Source organism: Rhinatrema bivittatum, chromosome 7 (assembly GCF_901001135.1).
Source record: "Rhinatrema bivittatum chromosome 7, aRhiBiv1.1, whole genome shotgun sequence".
NCBI classification, from domain to species: Eukaryota; Metazoa; Chordata; class Amphibia; order Gymnophiona; family Rhinatrematidae; genus Rhinatrema; species Rhinatrema bivittatum.
This window is the reverse complement of record NC_042621.1, coordinates 138,145,308-138,172,917: the sequence shown is the minus strand read 5'-3', so window position 1 is coordinate 138,172,917 and position 27,610 is coordinate 138,145,308. Positions and strand designations below refer to the sequence as shown.

At 47.0% G+C, this 27,610-nt stretch overlaps 1 protein-coding gene across 1 annotated transcript in view; it reads left to right on the top strand.

Moving 5' to 3' along the window:
- HYDIN (HYDIN axonemal central pair apparatus protein) overlaps nt 1-27,610 on the top strand; it is a 1,819,717-nt gene that overhangs the window by 265,212 nt on the left and 1,526,895 nt on the right. Inside the window, exon 11 of the mRNA XM_029609235.1 lies at nt 12,708-12,826. Coding sequence (XP_029465095.1) covers nt 12,708-12,826 — 119 coding nt within the window. The remainder of the gene's footprint in view (nt 1-12,707; nt 12,827-27,610) is intronic.

Genomic DNA, 27,610 nt, shown 5'->3' with positions numbered 1-27,610 from the left:
TAGGTTTCGTTGAGTCATGTGAGGAATGAGGTTAATAATTGACCAGTTTGGTTGATCTATATGTATTAATTTGTGTGTGATGTTCAGGGTTTTACATTCTATACGGTATACTATTTAATAGGTAACCAGTGAAGGGAAATAAGGATGGGACTTGCTCTCATGCACATGTTTACATATGCTCTCACTGAAACACATCCTCACAATTTTTCACTGACACACACATGTTCACATATTTTCTGAAACACATTCTCTCACTCACATATACTGACACATACACATGCTCTCAGTGAAACACAACTTGCTCACATATGTTCTCAGTGTGATACAAAAGTGGGAAGGACTGTCTCAGTCAGATATGCATTGTTTTTGCAGGCACTGGGTCTTTCTTCCACTCCCAGCAGCAAAAGCATTGTGGAACAGGACACTGTGGCCTCTTCATTGTTTCCTTCCTCCCCCCTTTAAACTCAGTACTTGGCAAATCGATAGTACACTAGAGAGAGAAGGGCTGCGGAAAAAAAATGTCATGAGGAATAGGGGGAGCAGCGGGTGTTGTGATTGCATTGCCGTGCTATGCTCTACCGCCGCTGAGATAAATTACCAGCAGGCAGCAGCACCGCCAATGCCTCCACTCCCTCATCGATATATTTCTCTTCACTTATGGCCATAATGACTGCATCCAATCCCAGATAGGGCGGCGTGGAGCCTGCTGTAGCTCCTGCTGGTGCTGCTGCAGCAAATAAACTGCCAGGAGGGAGGGAAGAAAGGTACATATGGGCAGAGCCACATAAGTTAGAACTAGGTCAGAGGGAGGCAGCAACAGGCTCAATTTGCAATTTTACTAGAAGCAATTAGTTGGGTCGCTGCCACCAGTGAGTGAAGCAAAAAATAGCAGGTGCAAGATACCACAGCTGTGGGAGTAACGTTTTCTGCACACTGTGTCGGATAAGAGCCAGAGTGGGGAGGTAAAGGAAGCTTGAGAACCAAGGCCCGAAGTCCTGTGCCCCTGTCTGAGGTGAGGGAACAGGACAGGTAGGCAGACAGCAGCTAGGAGAGGGAGGCCTGACTTGAGGGAGGAAGGGAACAGCTATCGGGCCAGCCAGGATAACAGACTACGCCTTGAAAGTTGCAGCTAAGGGCACTGACAGGCAAATACAGAACGGTGCGCTCGGCTGAGTGCACCGATAGCCCCTGTTTGGACGCCCGTTTTTGACGTGCTATTATTACCCCTTATACGCGCGGCCAACCCCCCCCCCCCCCCGAAACTAATAGCGCTCATCCCATGCAGATGCATGTTGATGAGCCTATTAGGTATTCACCCGCAATACAGAAAGCAAAATGTGCGGCCAAGCCGCACATTTTACTTTCAGAAATTAACTCCTGCCAAAGGCAGGAGTTAATTTCAGATGCTGTACAGAAGAGCAGAAAAAAATTGCATAGCAGCAGGTGACTGGTGCTCTACAAATCCTGATATGCCTACCGCTGATTTGCCCCTGGCCTTGCCTCGCCTCACCGGATTTTAGTGTCAGTTACACTTGTAACCAGACAATGTATAAGTGGCTGCAAAACCGTCCAGAACCTTGCAGTTGGTCACCCTAACCTAAGACTGCATTCCTGGTCAAACCACTAGGAGTGTGGATACCAGGAGGGTAGGGTCGAGAGTCTTTCCCTCCCACAGAAGATGGGTGTACCTTTCTATCCTCCCATGTTAGCTTATGTTGAATCCTCTTAGGGGGAAGCCTCTGGGGCTCTGTCTAAAAAGAGAAGTTAATTTGTACATTGCAGTGTCTGCTAGCTGCATTGTACAAATGCTATGAATTCTTCAGACCTTTGGTTGCTGAATATTTTTCTTCTTTTGCTCTTTGAAGGGCATGAATCCTAATGCTTGAGCGAGTCACAATGTAGCCATTCTGTCTGCATTCCATTACTCAGCCATTCAGATCCTTTTCCATTCCTTCAAAAGGTGCAATTTTGAAACTTAAGGCTTTCTTTGACTTTGGCATTTGTAGCAGCTTTTTTTCATTTTTTCCCCAATCTTTGACAAGTTTTCACTAATGTCAAATTCTCTTGCAGCTACACAACTGTTAGCCTCCTTTGCATGTTCTATAACCTTCAGTTTCAGCGATGTGGTATAATATGCTCTCTTTTTATTCTCAGCATTCATTTTCCTGAGGGTGAGATGTCATTATTCTAATGGCTGTCCCTGCTTTCTGAATCCTTCCGTCCCTCCCTTGTTGCGTTTGTGGACCCTTGAGCCGAGACGAGGTTGGAACCACCACCGAGGGCAAGCCCCCAGTGGTCCTCCTCGTCGGGAGGCAGTACAGGTGAGGACAACCCAACAGGAGCTTCACCTATACCAGCCCACGTTCCCCTCAGGTTGAGCCTTTGGTTGCCGGGGCCGGCAGGACTTAGGCGTGGGTCTCTCCCAAGGAGGAGTCTGGAAGAAGGCAAGGTGGCATCAGGCAGACTGGGTTGAGGCTGGCAGCAGGCAGGTATAACCGAGAATGGACCGGAGGTCAGGGCAGGCAGTGAAGTGGCAGAACAGTGAGACAGGCCGGAGGTCAGGACAGGCAGCGAAGAAGCGGAGTCAGGATACTAAGCAAGAGTAAAAACCAGGAAGTCAGTCCGAGGACGGATGCAGGAGTGGAGCTGGGTCAGGAATGCAGGATCAGGAACAAGCAACAACTGAATCACCAAGGAGCCAGACCTGTTGCCAAGGCGAGGTGCTGAGATCTGAGCTGGATTTAAATACCCAAGCTCAGTGACATCGTCTCCCAGGACACAGAGAAGTTTCTCGCCACGGCCCCTTTAAGAAGGGGAGAGATGCGCGCGCGCATAGGGAGACGCGTGCGGAGGCTGAATCGGCGGTGTCCAGGGCCGCATGGGCAGGCTGCTATTGTGGAATTCTGGGCTGGGCTGCCCTGGGCCGCCTGGAAGAGGGATCGGAGTGAGCGTCCTCCGAGAGAGTTAAGGGGGCCCGGCTGCAGTGACCCGCGGCCGGGAGTCCTAACATCACTCATGGTTGTCCTTGCTCTCAGAATCCTTCCCTCCCTCCCCCATGGCTGACCTCTCTGTTTGAATCCTTCCATCCCTCCCCCATGGCTGTTTGAATCCTCTCCCTCCCCCATGGCTGTCCCTGCTGTCTGAATCCTTTCCTCCTCCCCCAATGCTGTCCCTGCTGTCTGAATCCTTCCCTCCCTCCCCCATGACTGCCCCTCCTGTTTGAGTCCTTCCTTCTTCCCGATTCCTTAACTCACCCTCTGCTATCTGAACAAGACTGCACTTGCATTTGCTCAGGAACATCATTCCTCCTCCCCCGCGGTGTCCCAGTGTAGCAGTAGGACAGCTTCTTCCCCACATCTCCTCCAGATCCCTTATCTCGAACGCTCATTGCTGCTATGAGGACGACAACAAACTTGCGGTCACTCAAGTGTGTCCTCCCTTCTCCCCCATGGGGTTCCAGTGGCACACTTTGAGCCACATGGTTCTAAGTGTGCTAGTCAGACCCTGGTTTGGGAGAGGGGAAGATGTGTTACACAACTGCAAGTGCCATCATTGCCCTCATAGCAGCAGGTGAGTTAATGGATTGGGAGGAGGAGTGTGCAAACGAATCACTCAGGCATCTTGAATTACATTACAGGCATTATGTGGATTGACCCGTGGATAAGATGACCATGATTTTAAGGACTGGTTTTGGGGTTAACATTTTTTGACTTATACACGAGTATATAAGGTAGATTGTAAGCCCTCTGGGGATAGGGAAACACTTACAGTACCTGAATGTAATCCGTTTTGAAGTGCCGAAAAGTGGAATATGTAAATCTAGAATAAATAAATACAATTAGAAAATAAATAAATGGAACTGGGAGAAAGAGAGATAAATCACGGCATTGTGTGGCCACAATGGAGCGTTGTTAAATTCGACCAAGCACATGGGCAATATCTTTGTCTTTTTATCAGGATTTGTATACGGCTAGTACAGTAGATCAAGAGGCAATTAGAACAGTATTTGGCATCTGCAGGGATGCCTAGGTTGACCTTAGAGAAAACTGAGGACATGGACAAAGCACTGCAGCTCCAGGAATTGCAGAGAGGTATACAACAGGTACAGTTACTTAAGGCTCTTATATAGGATGGTCTCCCTGTGGAATTCTATAAGTTGTTATCGTCTGCCTTATTGACGTCATTGAGAGAGATGTGTGTCACACTAGTGGAAGGGGGTCAGTTTTTGATGTCCCCTACTGCAGCGCTAATCACAATATTGCCAAAACCCTGGCATGACCCCACATTTCTGTGGTCATACCGGCCTATTTCTTCGATCAATTTAGATACAAAACTCTTAGCAAATGTACTGTTGGACTGCTTGTTGAAAGTGATTGCTGGGTTAGTGTTTCGAGAGCAAGTTGGATTTGTGCTGGGCCAATGATTGGCATAATCTTTGTAGAATTATAGTATCTTTTGAAAGTAGCAAGAGGCAGCATCTCTCCTTGGTGTTAAGCTTTGATGTTACAAAAGCTTTTAATCGTGGGGTAATCTTTCATGTGAGCAATGCTTCGAGTAGTAGGGATGGAGGGTTTCTTTCTGGAGGTGGTGATGTCTTGTACAATACACCTATGGCTTTGGCGTTAGTCATTTGAATGCAAACTCCATATTTTGAGTTGCCGAGAGGCACGCATCAAGGGTGCTCACTGTCACCGCTACTTTTTATTCTTTCAGGGAAACGAGCATTTTAGGTATACTAATAGGTGGGTATGGTACGCAACATTTCAAGTTAACAGCATTTGTGGATGATTTGTTGGTGCATATAATGTGCCTTCAGAATTCGATAGAGCCCCTATTGGAGGAATTTAATGCTTTTGGACAGGTTGCAGTGTTAAGTCTTAACTTGGATAAATCAGTAGCAGTGCTAGTGATAGATTATGCAAGGGAGGCTTGTGGAGCCGATTTTCAAATTCCATGGGTGCAGAGGTCTTTCACGTATTTAGGGATTCAGTTTCACAGAGATCCTATGCAGTTATACGCAGTGAATTTCCAATCTTTGTTCACAAAAACTAGCATTATTACTTGTAAGTGGATGGACTTCCCTTTCTTGTTAGCTGGGAGAGTGAATATCTGTCATATGGTGCTGTTCCCTAAATGATTATATTTATTTCAAGTGTTGCCTATATGCGTGAATGGGGTAAATTAGATCAGCTTATTTGTCAATTCCTTTGGTACTGTAAGAGACTGCAAGTTGCGCTTTCAAGCTTAATGAAACCATGGATGGGAAGGGGGATGGGATCCTAGATTTAAAAGCGTACAACGTGGCGTGTCTGCTTCGCCATGTGGGTGACAGGATTTTGGGCTCAGATTTTTGCACTCCAACTGATATTGAGAGGGCTATGGTTTTCCCTTATTATAAGAACATAAGAACATGCCATACTAGGTCAGACCAAGGGTCCATCAAGCCCAGCATCCTGTTTCCAACAGTGGCCAATCCAGGCCATAAGAACCTGGCAAGTACCCAAAAACTAAGTCTATTCCATGCTACTGTTGCTAGTAATAGCAGTGGCTATTTTCTAAGTCAACTTAATTAATAGCAGGTAATGGACTTCTCCTCCAAGAACTTATCCAAACCTTTTTTAAACACAGCTACACTAACTGCACTAACCACATTCTCTGGCAACAAATTCCAGAGATTAATTGTGCGTTGAGTGAAAAACAACTTTCTCCGATTAGTTTTAAATGTGCCACATGCTAACTTCATGGAGTGCCCCCTAGTCTTTCTATTATCCGAAAGAGAAAATAACTGATTCACATTAACCCCTTCTAGACCTCTCATGATTTTAAACACCTCTATCATATCCCCCCTCAGCCGTCTCTGAAAAGTCCTAACCTCTTTAGTCTTTCCTCATAGGGGAGCTGTTCCATTCCCTTTATCATTTTGGTCGCCCTTCTCTGTACCTTCTCCATCGCAACTATATCGTTTTTGAGATGCGGCGACCAGAATTGTACATAGTATTCGAGGTGTGGTCTCACCATGGCGCGATACAGAGGCATTATGACATTTTCCGTTTTATTCACCATTCCTTTTTTAATAATTCCCAACATTCTGTTTGCTTTCTTGACTGCCGCAGCACACTGAATCGATGATTTCAATGTGTTATCCACTATGACGCCCAGATCTCTTTCTTGGGTGGTAGCTCCTAATATGGAACCCAACATTGTGTAACTATAGCATGGGTTATTTTTCCCTATATGCATCACCTTGCACTTAGCCACATTAAATTTCATCTGCCATTTGGATGCCCAATTTTCCAATCTCAGAAGGTCTTCCTGCAATTCATCACAATCTGCTTGTGATTTAACTACTCTGAATAATTTTGTATCATCTGCAAATTTGATTACCTCACTCGTAGTATTTCTTTCCAGATCATTTATAAATATATTGAAAATTACGGGTAATACAGATCCCTGAGGCACTCCACTGCCCACTCCCTTCCATTAAGAAAATTGTCCATTTAATCCTGTTATGCTCGGCTTGTGAACCCTTGGACCGACGGGAGGATGGAATACCTTAGGAGAAGATCCGTAGGTTCTCCCGTCAGGTGGCGAGGCAGAGCAGGAGACGTGACCAGCTGACCCTCGGCACTGGAGACTGAGGCGACTGTGGAGGTGGATGCAGAGACGAGAAGAGAGGAGCTGTGTCTTCGCCACTGGAAGTCTGTGGTCCCTCCGGGAGGAGCCCGTAGGGACCCAGACCACTGGGACTTAGGTGGATCTTTGAGAGGTCAAAGAACTCGATGCAAGGGCTAACTGGAGCTTCACCCCTGGAGGCGACTGTGGAGGCGGATGCAGAGACGAGAAGAGAGGAGCTGTGTCTTCGCCACTGGAAGTCTGTGGTCCCCCCGGGAGGAGTCCGTAGGGACCCGGGCCTCTGGGACTTAGGCGGGCTCTTGAAGACGGCGGTCAAGAAGGAGTCCAAGGTCAAGTGCCAGAGGGAAATCGCTTACCAGTTCGAGGTCACACACCGAGGAATCACCACTTGCCAATCCGAAGTCAATACCAGGAATCACCGTTAGCCGATCCGAAGTCAATACCAGGAATCACCGCTAGCCGATCCGAAGTCAGGAACCAGGAACGCCAAGACAAGACAGGAACTGATCCAAAGCACAAGAAGACTCACCGAAGCAAGCAGACCTGACGAACGAAGGATGTTGCCAAGTCAAGGAATGAGCAGAGGAAGCTGGCTTTTATACTTCCCCTGCTCTGGTTGGTTAAAGGGATCAGGTCCCTTTAAATCAGCCAAGGAGGCGCGGCCTCGCGCCTAAAGATGGCAGTGGCCATCTTGGATTTCCTCAGCGGAGGAAAACGCTGCTGGACGCCGCGAGGGGGAGCAGGAATGGCTCCCCCTGCGGCGAGCAGCACGGGGACCCGTGCCGGAGCGACGGGCCTCAAATCGGGACCTTCCCCTGGGACTCCCGTGGCGGTTTGCCGTCGCGGGCAAGGTAGGGGGACCGCAGTCGTGGCCTACCACGGCCGCGGAACACAACAATCCTACTCTCTGTTTCCTGTCTTTTAGCCAGTTTGTAATCCACAAAAGGACATCGCCACCTATCCTATGACTCTTTACTTTTCCTAGAAGCCTCTCATGAAGAACTTTGTCAAATGCCTTCTGAAAATCCAAATATACCACATCTACTGGTTCACCTTTATCCACATGTTTATTAACTTCTTCAAAAAAGTGAAGCAGATTTGTGAGGCAAGACTTGCCTTGGGTAAAGCCATTCTGATTTTGTTCCATTAAACCATGTCTTTCTATATGTTCTGTGATTTTGATATTTAGAACACTTATTTAAGATATATTCTTCATGTTAATAGGTTATGCTGGCCAGTACAGGTACAGTACAGCATATTGGTTCAATCTCTTATCCAGGCCTGGAAATGGCTATGCATGAAGTTAAATCTTAGCAGTAAAATTTTTTATTTCTTGCCAATAATGGGGAATGGAGATTTCCTCCGGGGATTGAGATCTCCTCTTTTTTTTTGGAGTGGGTGACTAAAGGGGTTCAAACTATCTCAAAAATGTTGTGGGGCGGATTTTCAGAGCCCTGCTCGCGTAAATCCGCCCAAAACCGGGCGGATTTACGCGAGCAGGGCCCTGTGCGCCGGGAAGCCTATTTTACATAGGCCTCCCGGCGCGCGCAGAGCCCCGGGACTCACGTAAGTCCCGGGGTTCCCCGAGGGGGGCGTGTCGGGGCGTGTCGGGGGCGGGCCCGGTCGTCGCGACGTTTCGGGGGCGTGTCGGCAGCGTTTTGGGGGCGGGTACGGGGGCATGGCTACGGCCCGGGGCGGTCCGGGGGCGTGGCCGCGCCCTCCGTACCCGTCCCCAGGTCGCGGCCCGGCGCGCAGGAGGCCCGCTGGCGCGCGGGGATTTACGCCTCCCTCTGGGAGGCGTAAATCCCCCGACAAAGGTAAGGGGGGGGTTTAGACAGGGCTGGGCGGGTGGGTTAGGTAGGGGAAGGGAGGGGAAGGTGAGGGGAGGGCAAAGGAAAGTTCCCTCCGAGGCCGCTCCGATTTCGGAGCGGCCTCGGAGGGAACGGGGGTAGGCTGCGCGGCTCGGCGCACGCCGGCTATACAAAATCCATAGCCTTGCGCGCGCCGATCCAGGTTTTTAGCAGATACGCGCGGCTCCGCGCGTATCTACTAAAATCCAGCGTACTTTTGTTTGCGCCTGGAGCGCAAACAAAAGTAGGCTATTCGCGCGCCTTTTAAAATCCGCCCCTGTGAGTAGGAATGGTCCCATTGTCTTGTGCTGGCGTATAGCAACAATTTTCGATCCCCCAAAAGAATTATGTTGCCTGTCTTCAGCTAATACACTCTGGGGCGGATTTTAAGAGCCCTGCTCGCCTAAATCCGCCCAAATCCGGGCGGATTTAGGCGAGCAGGGCCCTGCGCGCCGGTGAGCCTATTTTACATAGGCTCACCGGCGCGCGCAGACCCCGGGACTCGCGTAAGTCCCGGGGTTCTCCGAGGGGGGCGTGTCGGGGGCGGGCCCGAACCGCGCGGCGTTTAGGGGGCGTGCCGGGAGCGTTTCGGGGGCGGACCCGGAGGTGTGGTTACGGCCCGGGGCGGTCCGGGGTCATGGCCGCGCCCTCCGGACCCGCCCCCAGGTCGCGTCCCGACGCGCAGGAGGCCTGCTGACGCGCAGGAGGCCTGCTGACGCGCAGGGATTTACGCCTCCCAGAGGGAGGCGTAAATCCCCCGACAAAGGTAAGGGGGGGGCTTAGACAGGGCCGGGTGGGTGGGTTAGGTAGGGGAAGGGAGGGGAAGGTGAGGGGAGGGCAAAAGGAAGTTCCCTCCGAGGCCGCTCCGATTTAGGAGCGGCCTTGGAGGGAACGGGGGTAGGCTGCGCGGCTCGGCGCGCGCCGGCTATACAGAATTGATAGCCTTGCGCGCGCCGATCCAGGATTTTAGTGGATACGCGCGGCTCCGCGCATATCTACTAAAATCCAGCGTACTTTTGCTTGCGCCTGATGCGCCAGCAAAAGTAGGCCTATTCGCATAGTTTGAAAATCTACCCCTCTGTTCTGTCCATAGACAAGGGATATTTGCAGAATGAAAATGGGAAGTTTTGCTAGAAATTTTTGATTGTGAGGATTGTGAAGATCCACTTAGATGTAGCATTTCCTACTTATATAAATATATAAAGAAAAAGGAGAATCCACTAGACTTTACTAAAATCATAGAGGGGTGGCAGGCAGAATTGGGCTTTTCAATGGCCTCCTCCCATTATCAGAAGTGTTTTGCAAGGATCCATTCTCTCACTGCGAGCCTCTCTTTATGAAAGACCCAATATAACATTTTTATGCAATCTTTCTACTCTCAGAAACGTGCCTGCCACAGTCAATGATTTGCTTAAAGTGCCAGCAGATAGAGGGCACACTTGGATATGTCCCATGCTGCAAACATTTTGGAAGGCGGTATAGGTATTTATTTATCAGGTTACAAAGGTGCATTTACCATTGGAGGCCCATTTGTTTCTTTTTGATGACTTGGGGGGAATAATCTTTCTGGATCCATACACTAAATTGTGAGGGAGAAAGGCATTGGTCTTGGTGAAAACGTCTATCTTAAAGAATTGGTTGCTTCCAGAGCTGCCGAGTGTGACACAATGTAGGATGCATTGCAACAGGTATGCCTTTTAGAAAAATACATCAAAATTATAGACGTGAGATTGAAGAAAAGAGTTTTCCTGAAGATTTGGGATTTGTACCTGCAGAGCCTATCACCGAGGTGCATAGGTCTATCATGAACAATCTTTCGTAAATGTATATTAAAGCTTTGGTCTGGAAGACTGGATGGACTCTTAGCTTCTTGGGAACGCTGAGATGGGGGGGGGGGGGGGGCGGGGGGCAAGGGAAATAGGGTTAATCTTTGGGGTGTTACTGTAGGAAAGTGGGTTCCTACTTTTCTTTGGTATGATCTACAATGGTGTTCAAAAACTAATCATCACTGTAGGGAAAGTTTATTGTTAATGCAAGTATACCGTAATTGTGAAACAGTAAAAAAAGATTTAAACATAAATTTGCACTTAACAGTCCTTCTGTCCACAAACATGTCCCAGTTCAAGATTCAGATGACTCAGCCATTGAAAAACATTCAGATCTTAATCCTGACGTGGAACCACATTTCAAAATGTATCTGCTTCAGGGGATGGCTTCAAATGTCTCTCTTGTAATGGACATTATTGCAAAAAAGGCAGAGCAGCTTATAAACATGTCATCATGATTTGAACAGGTGACCAGAACATATCAGAAAGCATTTTTTATAAAGAATAATAGCATATACTAAATTTTGCCACATAGATGTTTGAGTTTATTAATATTTGTAGCCCACTTTCTTCAGAAGCTTAAAGGCATTCGAAGTGGATAACAATTTTTAAAACAAACATACGGGTACATATTTAAAAGCCATTTAGCCGCATTTTTAAAATGCTTACTGGGATAGTTATCTGACTACAATTTAGCCAGGCAAGTCGGGGGTGTTCCTGAGGCAGGATAAGCATTCTGGGGAGGTGTTGGGTTTGTGGACCCTTGAGCCGGCAGGGACAGATGAAGATTCACCGTGGGAAGGCCCACAGTGGATGTCGAAGCCGGGAGGCAGCACTGAACAGGAGACCAGAGGGATCTTCACCACTGGAAGCCCGAGGTCCCCCCAGGAGGAGCCCGTGAGGACCCAAGCTGCTTGGACTTACGTGCGGTATCCTGAGGGCCGGTTTCGGAAGATGAGTTCCAGAGGATCCAGAAGAGTAGAGCAAAGCCAGGAGGCCAAATGGAACTTCACCACTGGAAGCCCTCGGTCCCCCCGAGAGGAGCTCGTGAGGACCCGAGCCACTTGGACTTAGGAGAGGTCTCCTGGAAGTAAGCCGGAGTCTGAAGCCAGTAGTCTGAAGCCGGGGTCAGAAGCCAGGGTCGGAAGCCAGTAGTCAGAAGCCGGGGTCGGAAGCCAGTAGTCGAAACAGCAACTAGTAGTTCTCACCAGAGAGTGAACCTTGTTGTAAGGCAAGGGAGAAGGGCGTCCAGCAGTGTTATGTATCTGCAGCGTCTGACGTCATCCTCAGAGGTGGAGTCCTCCTTTCCCACGCTGGGCCCTTTAAATGTATGGGTCTTGTGCGCACGCGCGCCTAGGGGGCGGGGTTTGAACAGACGTCGGCGGCGTCTCCCCTGTAGAGGGGACGCCGTGCCGGAGGCTGCAGGCCCGACCAGGCCTCAGTCACGCTGCCGTCAGATACCTGGAGGTAGATGGGGGACCGGTCTGTGGACCTCCGCGGGTCGGGCACACAACAGGAGGAGCTGAATTAGCCAATTAACTTAACCGGCCAACTCTAGACGTGCATAGGACAGGTCTAAAGTTAGCCAGATACCACATATCCGGCTAACTGTAACTTATCCGGGTATATTCGGCAGTGCGGCTAACTTAACTAGCTGCTTAGCGACTGAATATTTACCCCATAATGTTTACAATATTAACAAAGTAACAGCTCACAAGAATAACAAAAACAAAACCTATAGCCTGAACTCTTCCTGCTTAACTGTTCGAAATACCACTAAATTGCTTCATTTACTCAACATTAATACACAATTAATGGTATACTGAAACAACAGTCAATAGTGGATGGAAGCCAGGAGCTAAACTTCTTTCCCAGTAAAGCTTAGTATCCAGCCTGGTCCAGCTGCAGGAGATACGTGTCATAATCCTATTGCCATTTATTATTTGCTTGGCAGAACAAAATGTTTTATAGGCCGTCTTAAACATGTTATCCGATTTGATGGTTCGTAAGTGATCTTGCAAAGTGTTCCAAATAAGGGGACAGAGAACTGAGAAAGCCCTGTTTCTTTTCATGCCCAGTTGAGCAAGCTTGATTGATGGACTTCCAGTAAGCACTTATTTTCTGACCTTAATATTCTGAAGGCTTTGTATATTCTCAGATTTAACACTTATTTAGAAAAAACATATGTGAAACAAATAAAATATCACTATACCATTCAGTTCCACAGTTCAACCCCTTGTGTTGAACCATCTGCAGCTTAAAAACCCAGTATTGCTCTTTGCAATAGAGTCCTGCTTCTAAATCAGAAGCCCTTCAAGTATATTTCTCTCTATAGTACTATAAGAACTTTCTTGTTTAATTAGGATTTTGTGGAATCAAAATTTCTTTCTTATCACAGGACGTGAAGCACGTCTTCCTCTGCGTATCAAAGCGGAAGGGATTGGACCAAAAGTATTCTTCAACTTTGATCAGCTAGACATTGGGAAAGTCTTCATGAATTCTACTCATGGTTATGAGGTAAGTGCATTGGAAAATACAAATTTGCACTGGTTTGTGTTTTATTGTTCATTTATCCCAGGCTCTTAACCTTGTTGTAGTTAATCATATACGAAAAACAGATGCTGTATGAGCAGAGGATCCTAGAGGTTTGTATAATTCTCTGAGGGCAAGTAGTTCAGTAAAGTCAAACACATGGGTGACATCATGATTGCTTAGACTGAACAAATATTTTCCAGACTTTTCTATTAATATCTTTCTGGGCATGTATGACATTTCCTACAGTATGCTTCTATTTATTCCTTTGATTTTGTTTCATGCATTTTTTGTACATTGGTAGTAAAGGTCAATAGTTTCAGTTTTACCCAGACTGCAGACAGAAGATGGTTATTATTTACCATCACAAGACCTGCTGTACGTGCCCATTGAGGACCATCTTGAAAATCTGAATATGTGGTAGTCTGGGTACACCAAACGGGCAGAAAAGGTAACACCAAAGCCCAAGGACCATGGAACTGCATTGACTGTTAGAGACAAGGAGTAGCATGGAGGCATCAAATCCAGCACTAAAGCCTAAACATTGGCCCAGAGATTGAGACAAATTTTCTGCTCCCAGTTTACACAGAAAATTGGGCTCTGAGTGGTCAAGCATGGAGCCAAGGAGATCTCATCAAAGGAGAAGGAACATCGTTGCCAGTCTCCTTCAATGCACAGCTCCAAGAGCAGGAGCTACTGGATTACACTATCTGATCCCAAAATTGACTGCATCTGGAGCATACTCATTCTCCTAGGTCAAGCAGGATGGTAGTCCTCACAGACGGTGACATCATCAGATGGAGCCTGACACAGAAAACTTTGACTGGCACACTGAGCATGTCCAGCATGCCACTATCCATGCAAGGTCCCTCTTCAGTCTCGCTTTTTCCACGAAACAGTCGCCTCATGGTCCTTGGAGTTCTCTCCAAAATTGTTTCTAAAACTAACTGCTTCGAGGATATTTTCCTCTGTTCTTCTCCACGCGGGGTCCCCCTTCATTATTGATTCCCCTAGCGTGTCTTGGTAGGTGTTTTTCCTTCGTTCTTTATGATAGATTCCTGAGTGTGTCGCACCCTGCTGGCCGCTTGCCATCAACCGCTCGCCGGCATACTTTTATGGTGTCGTCTGGTTTTCGCAATTGCCTCCAGTGCCCGCGGATCTTGTCTATCACAGATCCGCATGAGGTCTGCATCCTCTGCCTGGGCATCTACCACGATGTCCACGGGTGCCCCAATTGCACTCAGATGACCCCTAAGGGCTATCATTCCCGGCTGGACAAGATGGAGCAGCTTTTTGGTACTAAAAGGTCAGCTCCATCGACTCTGGCATTGGGAGCCTAGACACCAAAGGGCCGCGGAGATCCTTGTGATGCACTGTTACCCTCCACATCCTGTTCAGTTCCTCCTCGTGAAGAGAAGGGCTCGGGGGACCGGCCCTCTCCATCATCAGTCCTAAGCATCCGGATCATTGTCAACCTTGGCGCTGGAGAAAGACCAGGCCGAGCACTGAGGGAAGCACCAACACTGGCAGTCATCCTCGCACGGCACCGGTGCTGATTCCGGAGGAGCACCAGCCTATGCCAAGCCTTCTCCGAAGCAACCCTGAGGGGAAGAGGCCCTGTCCTCTTTCAAACCCGGGAGTCCCAGGCATTCCCCATCGAGTCTGGTGCCGGGCACCAAGCCTCTTTGGATCACCGTGGAGGCTCCGGTGATGCCTCAACCTCCTCCCCCATCATCCGTGTACTCTTCACTGGACTTCCAGGAGGAGTTAGACCGCAGGGTGCAACAGGTGGTGCTCCGAGTCCTCCGGAGCTTTGAACCGCCCCTGGCGCCGGATCTCATACTGGTGCCGGAACCAGTGCCTGCGCTGTAGCACCCCTGCTGGAGAGACTTGACATCCTCTTGACTGTCCTGCTGATACAACGAATTCTCGGGTGTCCCTCAGTTCCCTGTCGGCCACCAAGGTCCCCTTCCGGCGTGATACCGATCCCTGGTTCCTCCGAGGAAGAGGATCAGGTGCCACGCCTGAAGCCCTTGGCAGTGCCTCCGTTGCCTGAGCCCATCCTTGGGCCATCGGGAGCTCCAGGGCCTTTGGTCCCCTGGGCCTTCGGTGACCTGGCACCATTGATGCCCTTATGGCCTCCGGCACCGAGACCACCCTCAATGCTGCTGCTGAGGAGCATGGGCACTTGGTGCTCTCACTTTCCCCCGGTGAATGTCAGTGAGGAGGAGATACCTTACGATTTCTGGGGTGAAGATACCTCCGACTCCTTGTCAGAGGACTCCGGTGACTTACCGTCTGAGCCTTCTCTGCCAGATGAAAGACGTCGCTCTCCCCCAGAAGACCTCTCCTTCATGGGCTTCATTAGGGCTATGACAGAAGCCATCCCCTTCCAATTCCTCACTAAGGAGGATGCCTGCCACAAAATGCTAGAGGTTCTGCAGTTTGTGGACATACCGAAGGAGGTGGTAGCCATCCCAATCCACGAGATCCTGTTGGAACTTCTCTAGAGGATCTGGGAACACCCGGGTTCTGTCCCCCCGGTTAACTGGAAGACTGATGGCCTTTATCTGGTTCAACATGCCCTGAACTTGCAGAAGTGTTATCTCCCCCACCAATCTGTGGTCGTGGAATCTGCCCTTAAAAAGGCCAAGAGGTCTTGCATGCATTCCTCTGCCCCCCCCCCCCCCTTGCCCAGGCCGAGAATATAGAGCCCTGGATGCTCTAGGCAGGAGAGTTTTTCAAGGGGCAATCGCCACCTACCAGTTGTACATGGTCCAGTACAATAGGAACTTGTGGAAACAAATTCAGGAACTGGCAGAGCATCTGCTTCTATAGCAGCAGGATGCACTGGAGGCAATAGTCCAAAAGGGCCTGGAGGTGGGCAGACATGAGGTGAGGTCCACCTATGATGTTTTTGAGATGGCAGCCAGAGTTTCAGTCACAGGCATTAGCGCCCGCCGCATGGCGTGGCTCCGAGCCTCTGACCTGCGCCCGGAGATCTAGGACAGACTGGTGGATCCACTCTGCACTGGAGAGAATCTCTTCAGAGACAAGGTCAGGGATGCGGTCGCTCAGCTCAAGGACCACCATGAGACCTTGCAGCAGCTCTCCGCCAGCACCTCAGACCTGCCATCCTTCATGCGTAGATCCCTGTGACAGGGTCCTCACAAATCCTTCTACCGTCAGAGGAGATACTACCCTCCGACATCCCGCACCAGGGCATCTGTCCTCCAACCAGAGGCCAGCCTTGCCCCCAGGCCCTAGCCTGCACTGCAGCCTAGTCCAGCTGCGGGTTTTTGACTGGCGGTCGGGGGCTTTTGTGCCTATTAGCAGACCGATGGCCCCCTATTACCAACGACTGCTGGGTTCTGGCCATTGTACAACAAGCCTGCCCCCTGAATTTCCAGACAGTTCCGGTGGATTCTCCTCCCTCTCTGGAGCAGGACCAAGCGCAGTAGAACCAGTACCCCACTTCCAGCAGGGCCGGGGGTTCTTCTCGAGATATTTTCTGATACCAAAGAAAACAGGCAGCTTTCAGTCCAATCTCGACCTCAGAGCCTTAAACAGGTTCTTGCAGTGGGAACTCTTCAAAATGGTCTCCCTGGGTACCCCAATTCCTCTCCTTCAAAAAGGAGATTGGCTCTGCTCTCTCGATCTGAAGGATGCTTATGCCCACGTAAGAACATGCCATACTGGGTCAGACCAAGGGTCCATCAAGCCCAGCATCCTGTTTCCAACAGTGGCCAATCCAGGCCATAAGAACCTGGCAAGTACCCAAAAACTAAGTCTATTCCATGTTACCATTGCTAGTAATAGCAGAGGCTATTTTCTAAGTCAACTTAATTAATAGCAGGTAATGGACTTCTCCTCCAAGAACTTATCCAAACCTTTTTTAAACACAGCTACACTAACTGCACTAACCACATTCTCTGGCAACAAATTCCAGAGATTAATTGTGCGTTGAGTGAAAAACAACTTTCTCCGATTAGTTTTAAATGTGCCACATGCTAACTTCATGGAGTGCCCCCTAGTCTTTCTATTATTCAAAAGAGTAAATAACTGATTCACATTAACCCCTTCTAGACCTCTCATGATTTTAAACACCTCTATCATATCCCCCCTCCGCCGTCTCTGAAAAGTCCTAACCTCTTTAGTCTTTCCTCATAGGGGAGCTGTTCCATTCCCTTTATCATTTTGGTCGCCCTTCTCTGTACCTTCTCCATCGCAACTATATCTTTTTTGAGATGCGGCGACCAGAATTGTACATAGTATTCGAGGTGTGGTCTTACCATGGTGCGATACAGAGGCATTATGACATTTTCCGTTTTATTCACCATTCCATTTTTAATAATTCCCAACATTCTGTTTGCTTTCTTGACTGCCCAAAAACTAAGTCTATTACATGTTACCATTGCTAGTAATAGCAGAGGCTATTTTCTAAGTCAACTTAATTAATAGCAGGTAATGAACTTCTCCTCCAAGAACTTATCCAATCCTTTTTTAAACACAGCCGATCCACATCCTCTGGCAACAAATTCCAGAGTTTAATTGTGCCTTGAGTAAAAATAAGAACATTGCAATATTCCCGTCTCACAGGATGTTTCTCTGCTTCATAGTGGGCCACAGACATTTCTAATACAGTGTGCTGCCATTTGGCCTTGCCTCAGCCCCACAGTTCTTTACGAAATGTCTGGCAGTGGTAGGGGCACACCAGCACCACAGTGAGGTGCACGTCTTCCCCTACCTGGATGACAGGCTCATCAGGAGCACAATGCAGGAGAGTACTCTACACTCCCTCCGCTTGACAGCCAAAGTGCTACAGTCACTGATAGAGATGTGAATCGGAACCGGAATCTGATCAGTTCCGGTTCCGATTCAAAATCTTAAAATTTTTATCGTCCGGCTCGATTTTTTTTTTGTTATCGGCTGCGCCTGATCCGATAACAAAAAAACCCTCCCCCACCCTCCCGAACCCCCAAAAACTATTTTAAAATTACCTGGTGGTCCAGTGGGGGCGCGGGGAGCGATCTCCCGCTCTCTGGCCATCGGCTGCGTTAATAAAAATGTCGGTAACAGATCCACATCTTGAATGTGTGATATGTTTAGGAGAAAAGCATGATGTTTCATCATGCCAGCAATGCCAGGAGATGACCCCGAAGGGTCGAAAGCTTCGGCAGGAAAAGATGGCCATCTTTTCCATCTCCAGCTCGTTCCCTCACTATCTACTTCGACGAAGTCATCTCCAACAGGAGTTACGAAGAAACTCCTGCTTAAAAAACGACACCTCGAAGGATCCGGAGACGCTTCATCGCCGGCCCCGTCGACAGCATCGACCAGGTCAGTCTCGGGAACTGAGGCCTAAACATAAACATCAGCATCGTAGATCCTCGGCGTCCCCGTCGCTTCTTCCCCCGGGAGAACCGACTGCAAAGCGGCATAAACCCACCGATGCTCCACTAACCTCCGTGTCTACAGTGCCATCGTCTACACCATCGACGTTGACACCCACATCGACATCACAATTACCATCGACTACTCAGGACTTAGACGTTCTTATCAAGCAGATAGTGATGGAGGCCTTACAGGCACAAGTTCCAGCGACATCGCTGATGCCGGCGGTCACGCCGATGCCGGACCTCACGCCAATGCCGGCGGTTCTGCCGATGCCGGCGGTCACGCCGATGACAGTCATCGAGCCGATGCCATCGATAACACTGATGCCGCAATCCACCCCAATTCCGATGCCGTCTTCGGCCATGTCATCGGTACAATTACCATCTGTATCGGTGCCTCTCTCCATATCAGAACTTCCATCGATGACAAGTTCTTTGGAACTATCCAAAACCTCAATTTTGACTCCAATATCAAGGTTTTCATTTCTCTCAACATCGACATCGACAGTTCCATCGGTTCCACAACTGATATCCATCTACACTATGGCACCCACCATACCTCCGGCTAAGAAAACAATGGTATCGAGACCAAAGTCATCGACTAAGTTGCAACCCTCAATGACTCAACGTCTACCAACATTCTCTGAGCTTCCAAGGTCTGAAGAATCAGTACTGCATGGTATCCTTACCAAGAGATACCATGAGTTACTGGCCTCCCTGCCATCTAACCCAGTAGAAGAGCAGATAGAGGACGTTATGCCTGATGACCCTTTACCAGGACCCTCTGGTGTACCTCCCCCTAGTAGGACTACACCTCCTCAGCACCAGCCTACAGATTATGATACTTGGTCTGACACTGATTCAGTTCCCTCATCTGAGGCATTTATGTCTGATCCGTCACCACCTCATGCCAGGAAACAATCACCTCCAGAGGACTTTTATTTCCCAATCTTCATGCAGGAAATGGCAGATTCTATCCCTTTCAAGCTGCAAGCTGAACAGGACGCCAGACAACAAACTTTGGAAGTCCTCCAATTTGTAGACCCCCCTAAACATACGGTTGCAATTCCTATTCATGAAGTCTTCTTGCAACTACAGCAAAATCTCTGGGAGCATCCCTGCATGGTTCCTGCGGTAAATAAAAGGGTAGACACAACTTATCTGGTACAATCCACACCAGGATATCAAAAAACACAATTGCCACACCACTCAGTGGTAGTAGAATCGGCTCAGAAGAAATCTAGAAGAACAAGGGCCCATTCATCAACACCTCCCGGAAAAGACAACAGATTCCTGGACCAAATGGGCCGCAAGGTATTTCAAGGAGCAATGCTGAACTCTAGAATTTCAGCATACCACCTATACATGACTCAGTACCAGAGGAACCTCTGGAAACAGATAGAGGAGTTTGTGCCGTCACTGCCCACACAATATCAGGAAGCTGTACAAACTATTATCAACAAGGGGTTAGATGCCGGCAAACATGAGGTTAGAGCCGCCTATGATGGTTATGAGACAGCTTCACGAGTTGCTGCATCAGGCATTAGTGCCAGAAGGTGGGCCTGGCTCAAGGCCTCGGATCTAAGACCAGAGGTGCAGGATAAACTGGTCGATCTTCCTTGGGGATAATTTATTTGGCTCCAAGGTGCAGGATGCAGTTTCACAGTTACGAGAACACACGGAAACTTTGCGACAGTTATCCTCCCTTCCACATGACTCTTCCACTCATACTGGCCGCAGGCCCCCACGAAGAGAAACCAGGCGTCCTTTCTACAGGCAACGCAGATATTATCCCCCTGCATCTAGACCGAGACCTCCTAGATCCCAACAGAGACCACAACAGAGGCAACAGAGAACAGCTAGAACCCAACCAGCTCCTCAAACTGGACCTGTTACTGGATTTTGAAAACACATCCAGAGAACAAAGCCTTTACGTGAATCCTCAGTCAGCACTAGCAGTAGGAGGCAGTCTGTCCAACTTTTACAACAATTGGACATCAATAACATCGGACCAAAGGGTCCTATCAATAATACACCGAGGATACCAACTCAATTTCCTCTCAATTCCCACAGATTTTCCACCGAATCACTCTCATCTCAGCGAAAATCACATACTTCAACTACAAATGGAATTATCCACCCTTCTGAGAGCCAGGGCTGTAGAGCTCATGCCCAGGTCTCAGAAAGGAAGAGGATTCAATTCACGTTATTTCCTCATTCCAAAGAAAACCGGAGGCCTACGTCCCATCCTAGACCTCAGAAATCTCAACAAATTTCTGAAAAAAGAAAAGTTCAGGATGGTTTCTCTAGGCACCATGCTTCCACTTCTCCAAACAGGAGACTGGCTTTGTTCTCTGGACCTTCAAGACGCTTATGCTCACATTCCAATATTTCCTCCTCACCACAAGTATCTGCGCTACATGGTGGGTCATCAACATTTCCAGTAAAGAGTACTGCCATTCGGACTTGCCTCTGCTCCCAGAGTATTCACAAAATGCCTAGCAGTAATAGCAGCACATTTACACAAGCAAAATGTGCATGTCTTTCCATATCTAGATGACTGGCTCATCAGAAGTCACTCTCAACAGGGAGCTCTCACTTCTCTCAGTTGAACCATTTCCCTACTTCACTCCATGGGTTTTCTCATCAATTGTCAAAAATCCCACCTTACTCCATCACACCTACTTCAATTCATAGGTGCAGACTTGGACACTATCCTCTCAAGAGCCTTTCTACCCGAGGATCGAGCAGAAACATTATCCCTGTTGGCAAACTCGCTTCGCTCAAAGAAACAGGCAACAGCTCATCAGTTTCTCACCTTACTAGGCCACAAGGCCTCCACAGTTCATGTCACTCCTATGGCAAGGCTCGCCATGAGAGTAACCCAATGGACATTGCGCTCACAATGGATCCAAGCCATTCAACCACTACATTCTCCAATTCAAGTAACCCACCTGCTACGCTCCTCTCTACTTTGGTGGGCAAACAGGGACAATCTGCGCAAGGGCCTGCCCGTCCAACAACCAGTCCCACAGATAACATTAACTACAGATGCATCCACCTTGGGTTGGGGAGCTCACATAGACAATCTCCAAACTCAAGGGACTTGGACAAAACTCGAAGCAACATTTCAAATCAATTTCCTGGAGCTTCGAGCTATACGTTATGCGCTGCATGCGTTCAAGGACAGCCTTTCACACAAAACTGTTCTCATCCAAACGGACAACACAGTAGCCATGTGGTACATCAACAAACAGGGAGGTACGGGCTCGTATCTCCTTTGTCAAGAGGCTGCACAGATTTGGGCTTGGGCCCTGAACCACTCAATGTTCCTCCGAGCCACTTATCTGGCAGGTATTCACAAAGTAGTGGAAGACCGACTCAGTCATCAGTTCCAACCACACGAGTGGTCCCTGGATCCCTTAGTAGCGACCAGGATATTTCAATGTTGGGGACAACCGACTTTAGACCTCTTTGCGTCACATCTGAATCACAAAGTGGACAATTTTTGTTCTCTACACAAACAGAAGAACCAGCCAGCCATGGATGCCTTTGCTCGCCCTTGGAACTCAGGCCTACTATACGCGTATCCTCCAATACCGCTTATAACCAAAACTCTGGTGAAGCTATAACAGGATAAGGGGTCCATGATACTCATAGCCCCATATTGGCCTCGACAAGTATGGTTTCCCACACTTCTAGACCTTTCAGTCAGGGATCCCATTCACCTGGGAGTAGCTCCCATTCTCATAACTCAGGATCAGGGTCGGTTGCGCCATCCCAACCTTCAATCCCTATCCCTGACAGCATGGATGTTGAAAGCTTGATCTTACAACCACTCAATCTTTCAGTCAATGTATCTCAAGTGCGCTTAGCTTCATGTAAACCTTCCACACGAAAGAACTATTCTTCAAAATGGAGAAGGTTCACTTTCTGGTGCAGGCAAAATAATATTGATCCTTTTACTTGCCCCATTCTTCTCTACTGGACTATTTATACCATCTTTCAGAATCTGGTCTCCAGACTTCATCTGTAAGAGTACATTTAAGTGCAATCTCAGCTTACCATAACAAAATAAGAGATGCACCAGTCTCCACACAACCTCTTATCAGTAGGTTTATGAGAGGTTTAACTCAACTTAAACCACCAATTCGGCCACCAGTCACTGAATGGGACCTGAATTTGGTAATTTCATTTTTTAATTATTTATTTATAAGTTTTCACATTCCATACAAGAATTTTTCAAAATATCTTGCAGATAAGAAATACAGGTCGTTTACATCAGGCAAAAAATACATAGGATAATTATAACTTACCCTAACTGAAAATATAAAAGAAAAACAGCTAAAGTAAATGAGCTTCTAACTACAGGAAAATTGTTGAGATCCCTTGCAATCATGAAAAATGAGCCATATACAAAGGAAACAAACACAATTTAATATAGTACATGGAATCACAATATATTCCTATTCACCCGAGTCTATTTTCCAAGAAGTTATTTTAACTGATCTGGATCTGAGAAGGAATAATCCTTCCCCCCATACTTAACTGCACACCTACAGGGATATTTAAAAAAAAAAAAGAAACCTCCTTTTTCTTCTACCTCTTTTTTGAAACTTAGAAACTTTTTCCTACGTAACTATGTATTTTTCTCCAAGTCCAGAAAAATTCATACTTTCTGACTGAAAAAAGTTTTTGTTCTATTACGAAAAAATAACTTTAACATGTTATCTTTATCGGTTATGAAAGCGAATTGTATTAATAAAGTACTTCTATCATTAATATCCAATTCATCTTGGGATTTCTGTAATAATTCTGAGATATTTAACGATGATTCCAAAATTTGTTCTTTCTCAGTACCAGCTTTCACTACTTGCTCTCTTCTCTTTTTTCCCCAACATAAAATGCTCTAACTATTACAGGATACATTTGCTCAGATATATTAAGAATTTTGTTAGCATATAGTTTAAACAACTCAATTGGACTTAGATAATCGGAAACAGGAAAATTTGTTATTCTCAAATTCAATGCTCTAACAGTATTTTCCAAAGTTTCAATCTTTCTCTGGAGTATAGCTTCACTTCTTATCTGACATTCTTGAATATTCTCAATATGCCTCAACCTTTTGTCTAAGTTACCAATTTCTTTTTGCTGCTCTTGAATCTTATTGCTATTCTCTTTTAAAGAAACATTCGTCTGCCGCACTTCTCCTGTCAAATTTACAATAAGAGAATCAATTTTCACCATATAATTCCAGAGAGATTCTAGAGTTATAGTGTTGGGTTTCATTACTTTCAATTTTGCTTGATCTAATTTTACAGCATCAGCCTTAATTATATTGGATATTTTAGGAGTACTAGAGTCTCTAAGTCTCTAGGTTCTTTATGAGGTTCTCCTTCACCACTTGTTTCTTGATCTTCTTCCATTAACGGAGGTTCCACTTGTAGACCACCTGATCTTATTTCTCCTTCTTGTAGGGTTAAAGCAATTTCATTACAATCAGTAACCTCTTGTGAGTCCTCAGGCTCCATTAAGGGGGTGGTCCCCTTATAGCCAAGAGGAGATGGTACATCGGGTGCCCCCGGACTTAAAGATATTTCAGGGGCCAAGTGAGGGAGATTTTGCTCATAATCGCCCTGCACAGCGGCCTGTACAACGGGGGAAATTTGGGAGGATTCCAGCCAATCTGATACCGGTCTTTGTCCAGGTATTGAAGAAATATTTGAGACCGGGCGCAATTTCGCCTTTCTCTTAGTGTGAGGCATACTAATACGAATTACTTTAAACCTGGACACTTCAAGGTACAGATGGAAACTTGTACTATTTGTCAGAATGCAGAGAGTCTCGTGGAGAGGAACTTATGAGAAGAACCTCAGCAAATCGTAAAGAAAAATGATCAACTTACAGTTCAAGTCCCAGGCAATTCAGGCAAATCAGGCAAAGCCAGGCTAAGCCAGACACATCCGCGCGCGCCCCTTAGGCGAGCGCGGCTTTGGCGACGTGCCTGGCGTCGACTGCGTGCCGCCTTCGGCAGCATTTTTAAAGTCCTGCCTCCAGTTCCGGTTCGGGACAGCCGGCCAATCACTCTCCACCCCTCCGTCGGGGCTAGAAAATCCTCCAACCCCCGATAAGGGCAGAGTAGGTAACAAAGTTCAATTAGAGATTCCTCTCACCGAAATCCTTCTCAGGGAAACAGGCGTCGGCAGCGTTTTTAAAGTCCCGCCTCCAGTTCCGGTTTGGGACAGCCGGCCAATCACTCTCCACCACTCCATCGGGGCTAGAAAATCCTCCAACCCCCGGTAAGGGCAGAGCAGGTAACAAAGTTCAATTAGAGATTCCTCTCACCGAAATCCTTTTCCCTGAATTTGGTATTAACAAGACTCATGCGTTCTCCTTTCGAACCCATAGATTCCTGTGATCTTAAATTTCTTAAATGGAAGACTATCTTCCTCATAGCCATTACATCAGCTAGATGAAAGGGTGGTTCTCCGCACACATCCAAAATTCCTTCCCAAGATAGTTACGGAATTCCACTTGAACCAATCCATAGTCTTACCCACATTCTTCCCAAGGCCCCATTCTCACCGAGAAGAACAGGCTTTACATACCTTGGACTGTAAACGTGCTCTATCTTTTTATTTAAACCGCACTGCAGTCCACAGGAAATCCAATCAACTTTTTGTTTCTTATGATCCAAACAAACCAAGGAAAGCAGTGGGTAAACATACTCTATCCAATTGGCTAGCAGATTGCATACAGTTTTGCTATGAAAAAGCAGGTCTTCCTCTCCAAGGGCGAGTAAAGGCACACTCAGTAAGAGCAATGTCAACTTCAGTAGCACACTTTCGTTCTGTGCCAATCATTGACATATGTAAAGCAGCAACATGGAGTTCGCTTCACACCTTTGCAGCTCATTACTGTTTGGACAAAGAAGGACGACAAGATTCAGCCTTATGACAATCTGTCTTAAAGAACTTGTTTCCAGTCTAAACCCAACTCCTTCTGCAACCAACCTGCTGTGATCTTCGGCTGACTCATTTCAACAACAATACTTCACTGTTGCCTCAATACAAAATGACTCAGCTTCTAGCTTGCTAATCACCCATATGTGAGGACTAGCATCCTGCTTGTCCTGGGATAAAGCAAAATTGCTTACCTTGTAATAGGTGTTATCCCAGGACAGCAGGATGTAGTCCTCACGAAACCCACCCACCACCCCGCGGAGTTGGGTCTCAGATTTTCTTAATTTCATTTTTGCTCAAGCTTATTGCTACATACGAGACTGCAGTGAGACCCCTGTGGCAGAGAATATCATGGCATGCTGGGCATGCTCAGTAGCCTCAGGCTGCCAGTCAAAAGTTTCTAGAAACTTTGACAGAAGTTTTTCCCGCGATAGGGCTCCGACAGTGACGTCACCCATATGTGAGGACTACATCCTGCTGTCCTGGGATAACACCTATTACAAGGTAAGCAATTTTGCTTTATTGCACCCCAGCTCATCACTGCACGAGAATGTGAATACCGAACTGGAGGAGCTCTCCTTGAGTCCAGATAACAGGTTACCTCTCCCTTACCCTCTAGAAACCATTGGTCTGCAAGGGGTTGGTTCACAACAGGTTCCTACCAGCTTTTCCCTATTACCTGCCATTGAGAATACTCTAATCCTGTTTCTTCTTCTTTCAACGATAAGGCTACGGGGCTGTTGCAATTTCTGGTATTTCAATGGCCCCGATGAGTCCCGTGGAATCCATTATGCCAGTACCTGCACCTGTTTCTCTTCCTTCAAAACTAAATAGGGGTCACCTAAATACATCATTCAACTCAGGAGATATATTTATTTATTTAAATGTTTTATATACCATCATTTCATGTGAGAATCACTAGTTCATAACGGTTTACAGGTAAACATTCATAATTATGAGTGTTACAAGGTGGACAAATATTCATAATAAACAGAAGTAAAACAATGGTAGACATATAACATGAAACAAAGCTAGATGATAGGGATTTGTAGGGGGGAGGTTATTGTTCAAGACTTATTTTGGTTATCTGAGTCATGGGGAACTAGGTGTTTCTGTCAAGTAGAAGGCATTTTTGAAAAGCTAAGTTTTTAAGTCGCTCTTGAATTTCTTTTTAAATGTTCAAAGTTCCTCTGGCATGGAATTCCATAGTTTTGGGCCAGCAATTGATATCATTCTATCTCTAGTTTGCATTAGTTGAGAATTTCTTAAGTTTGGGATTTCTAGGAGGCCTTTGTTTTGTGATCTGAGAGTTTGCAGGGGAGTTTTATGGTTTAAATGTTATTCCCAGCAGATCGTTGTTGTTCAGGTTAATATTATTGAATATTATTGTTAGAACTTTATAATGTATTCTTGACAGTACAGGAAGCCAATGCAGAGCCATCAGTGTTGGGAAGATTGTAATGCATATAGACTTAAATGTGTCTAGGTCTATCTCTCAATTGTCAATATTCTTCTGATACATCAAAAAAATTAGTTGAAGTTAATTCTTAATTGGTGTCTTTAGAGATTAACTTTTCTTCCCAGGCTATAGCTATATCTAATATACAAGCATCAATAGCAGTAGGAATAAAGGATAATTTGAATATTCATTATAAATGTATTGCTATTGAGAATAGGCTCAGATTTAACCTATTAAATATTCCTTATTCTCGTTTGATTTCTGGGGAAGAGTTGTTCAAGAAATGTACCATTGATATATTGCAATTTTTGCCTGAAAAAAAATTCCTATTGTCTCATTGTTGTTGTTTTCCTGATAAGAAGAGGTTAATGAATGAGAAAGAAGGTGCCATAGATGTGCTGGCACCTATTTCCAACTTATATCTTTCTCTTTTCTTGCAAACCTCTTATGATAATATTTCTACTAGGGATGTGAATCGTTTTTTGACAATTTAAAATATCGTCCGATATATTTTAAATCGTCAAAAATCGTTAGAGGCGCGATACAATAGGAATTCCCCTGATTTATCGTCAAAAATTGTAAATCGGGGGAGGGCGGGAAAACCGGCACACTAAAACAACCCTAAAATCCACCCGACCCTTTAAAATAAATCCCCCACCCTCCCGAACCCCCCCAAAATGTCTTAAATTACCTGGGGTCCAGTGGGGGGGTCCCGGTGTGATCTTCCACTCTCGGGCCACGGGTGCGTTAATAGAAATGGCGTCGGCGCTACCTTTGCCCTGTCATATGTCAGGGCAAAGGTAGCGCCGGCGCCATTTTGGTTCCTGTCCCCCAACTTCACGAGTGCAGGAGATCGCTCCTGGACCCCCGCTGGACCCCCAGGGACATTTGGCCAGCTTGGGGGGGCCTCCTGACCCCCACAAGACTTGCCAAAGGTCCAGCGGGGGTCCGA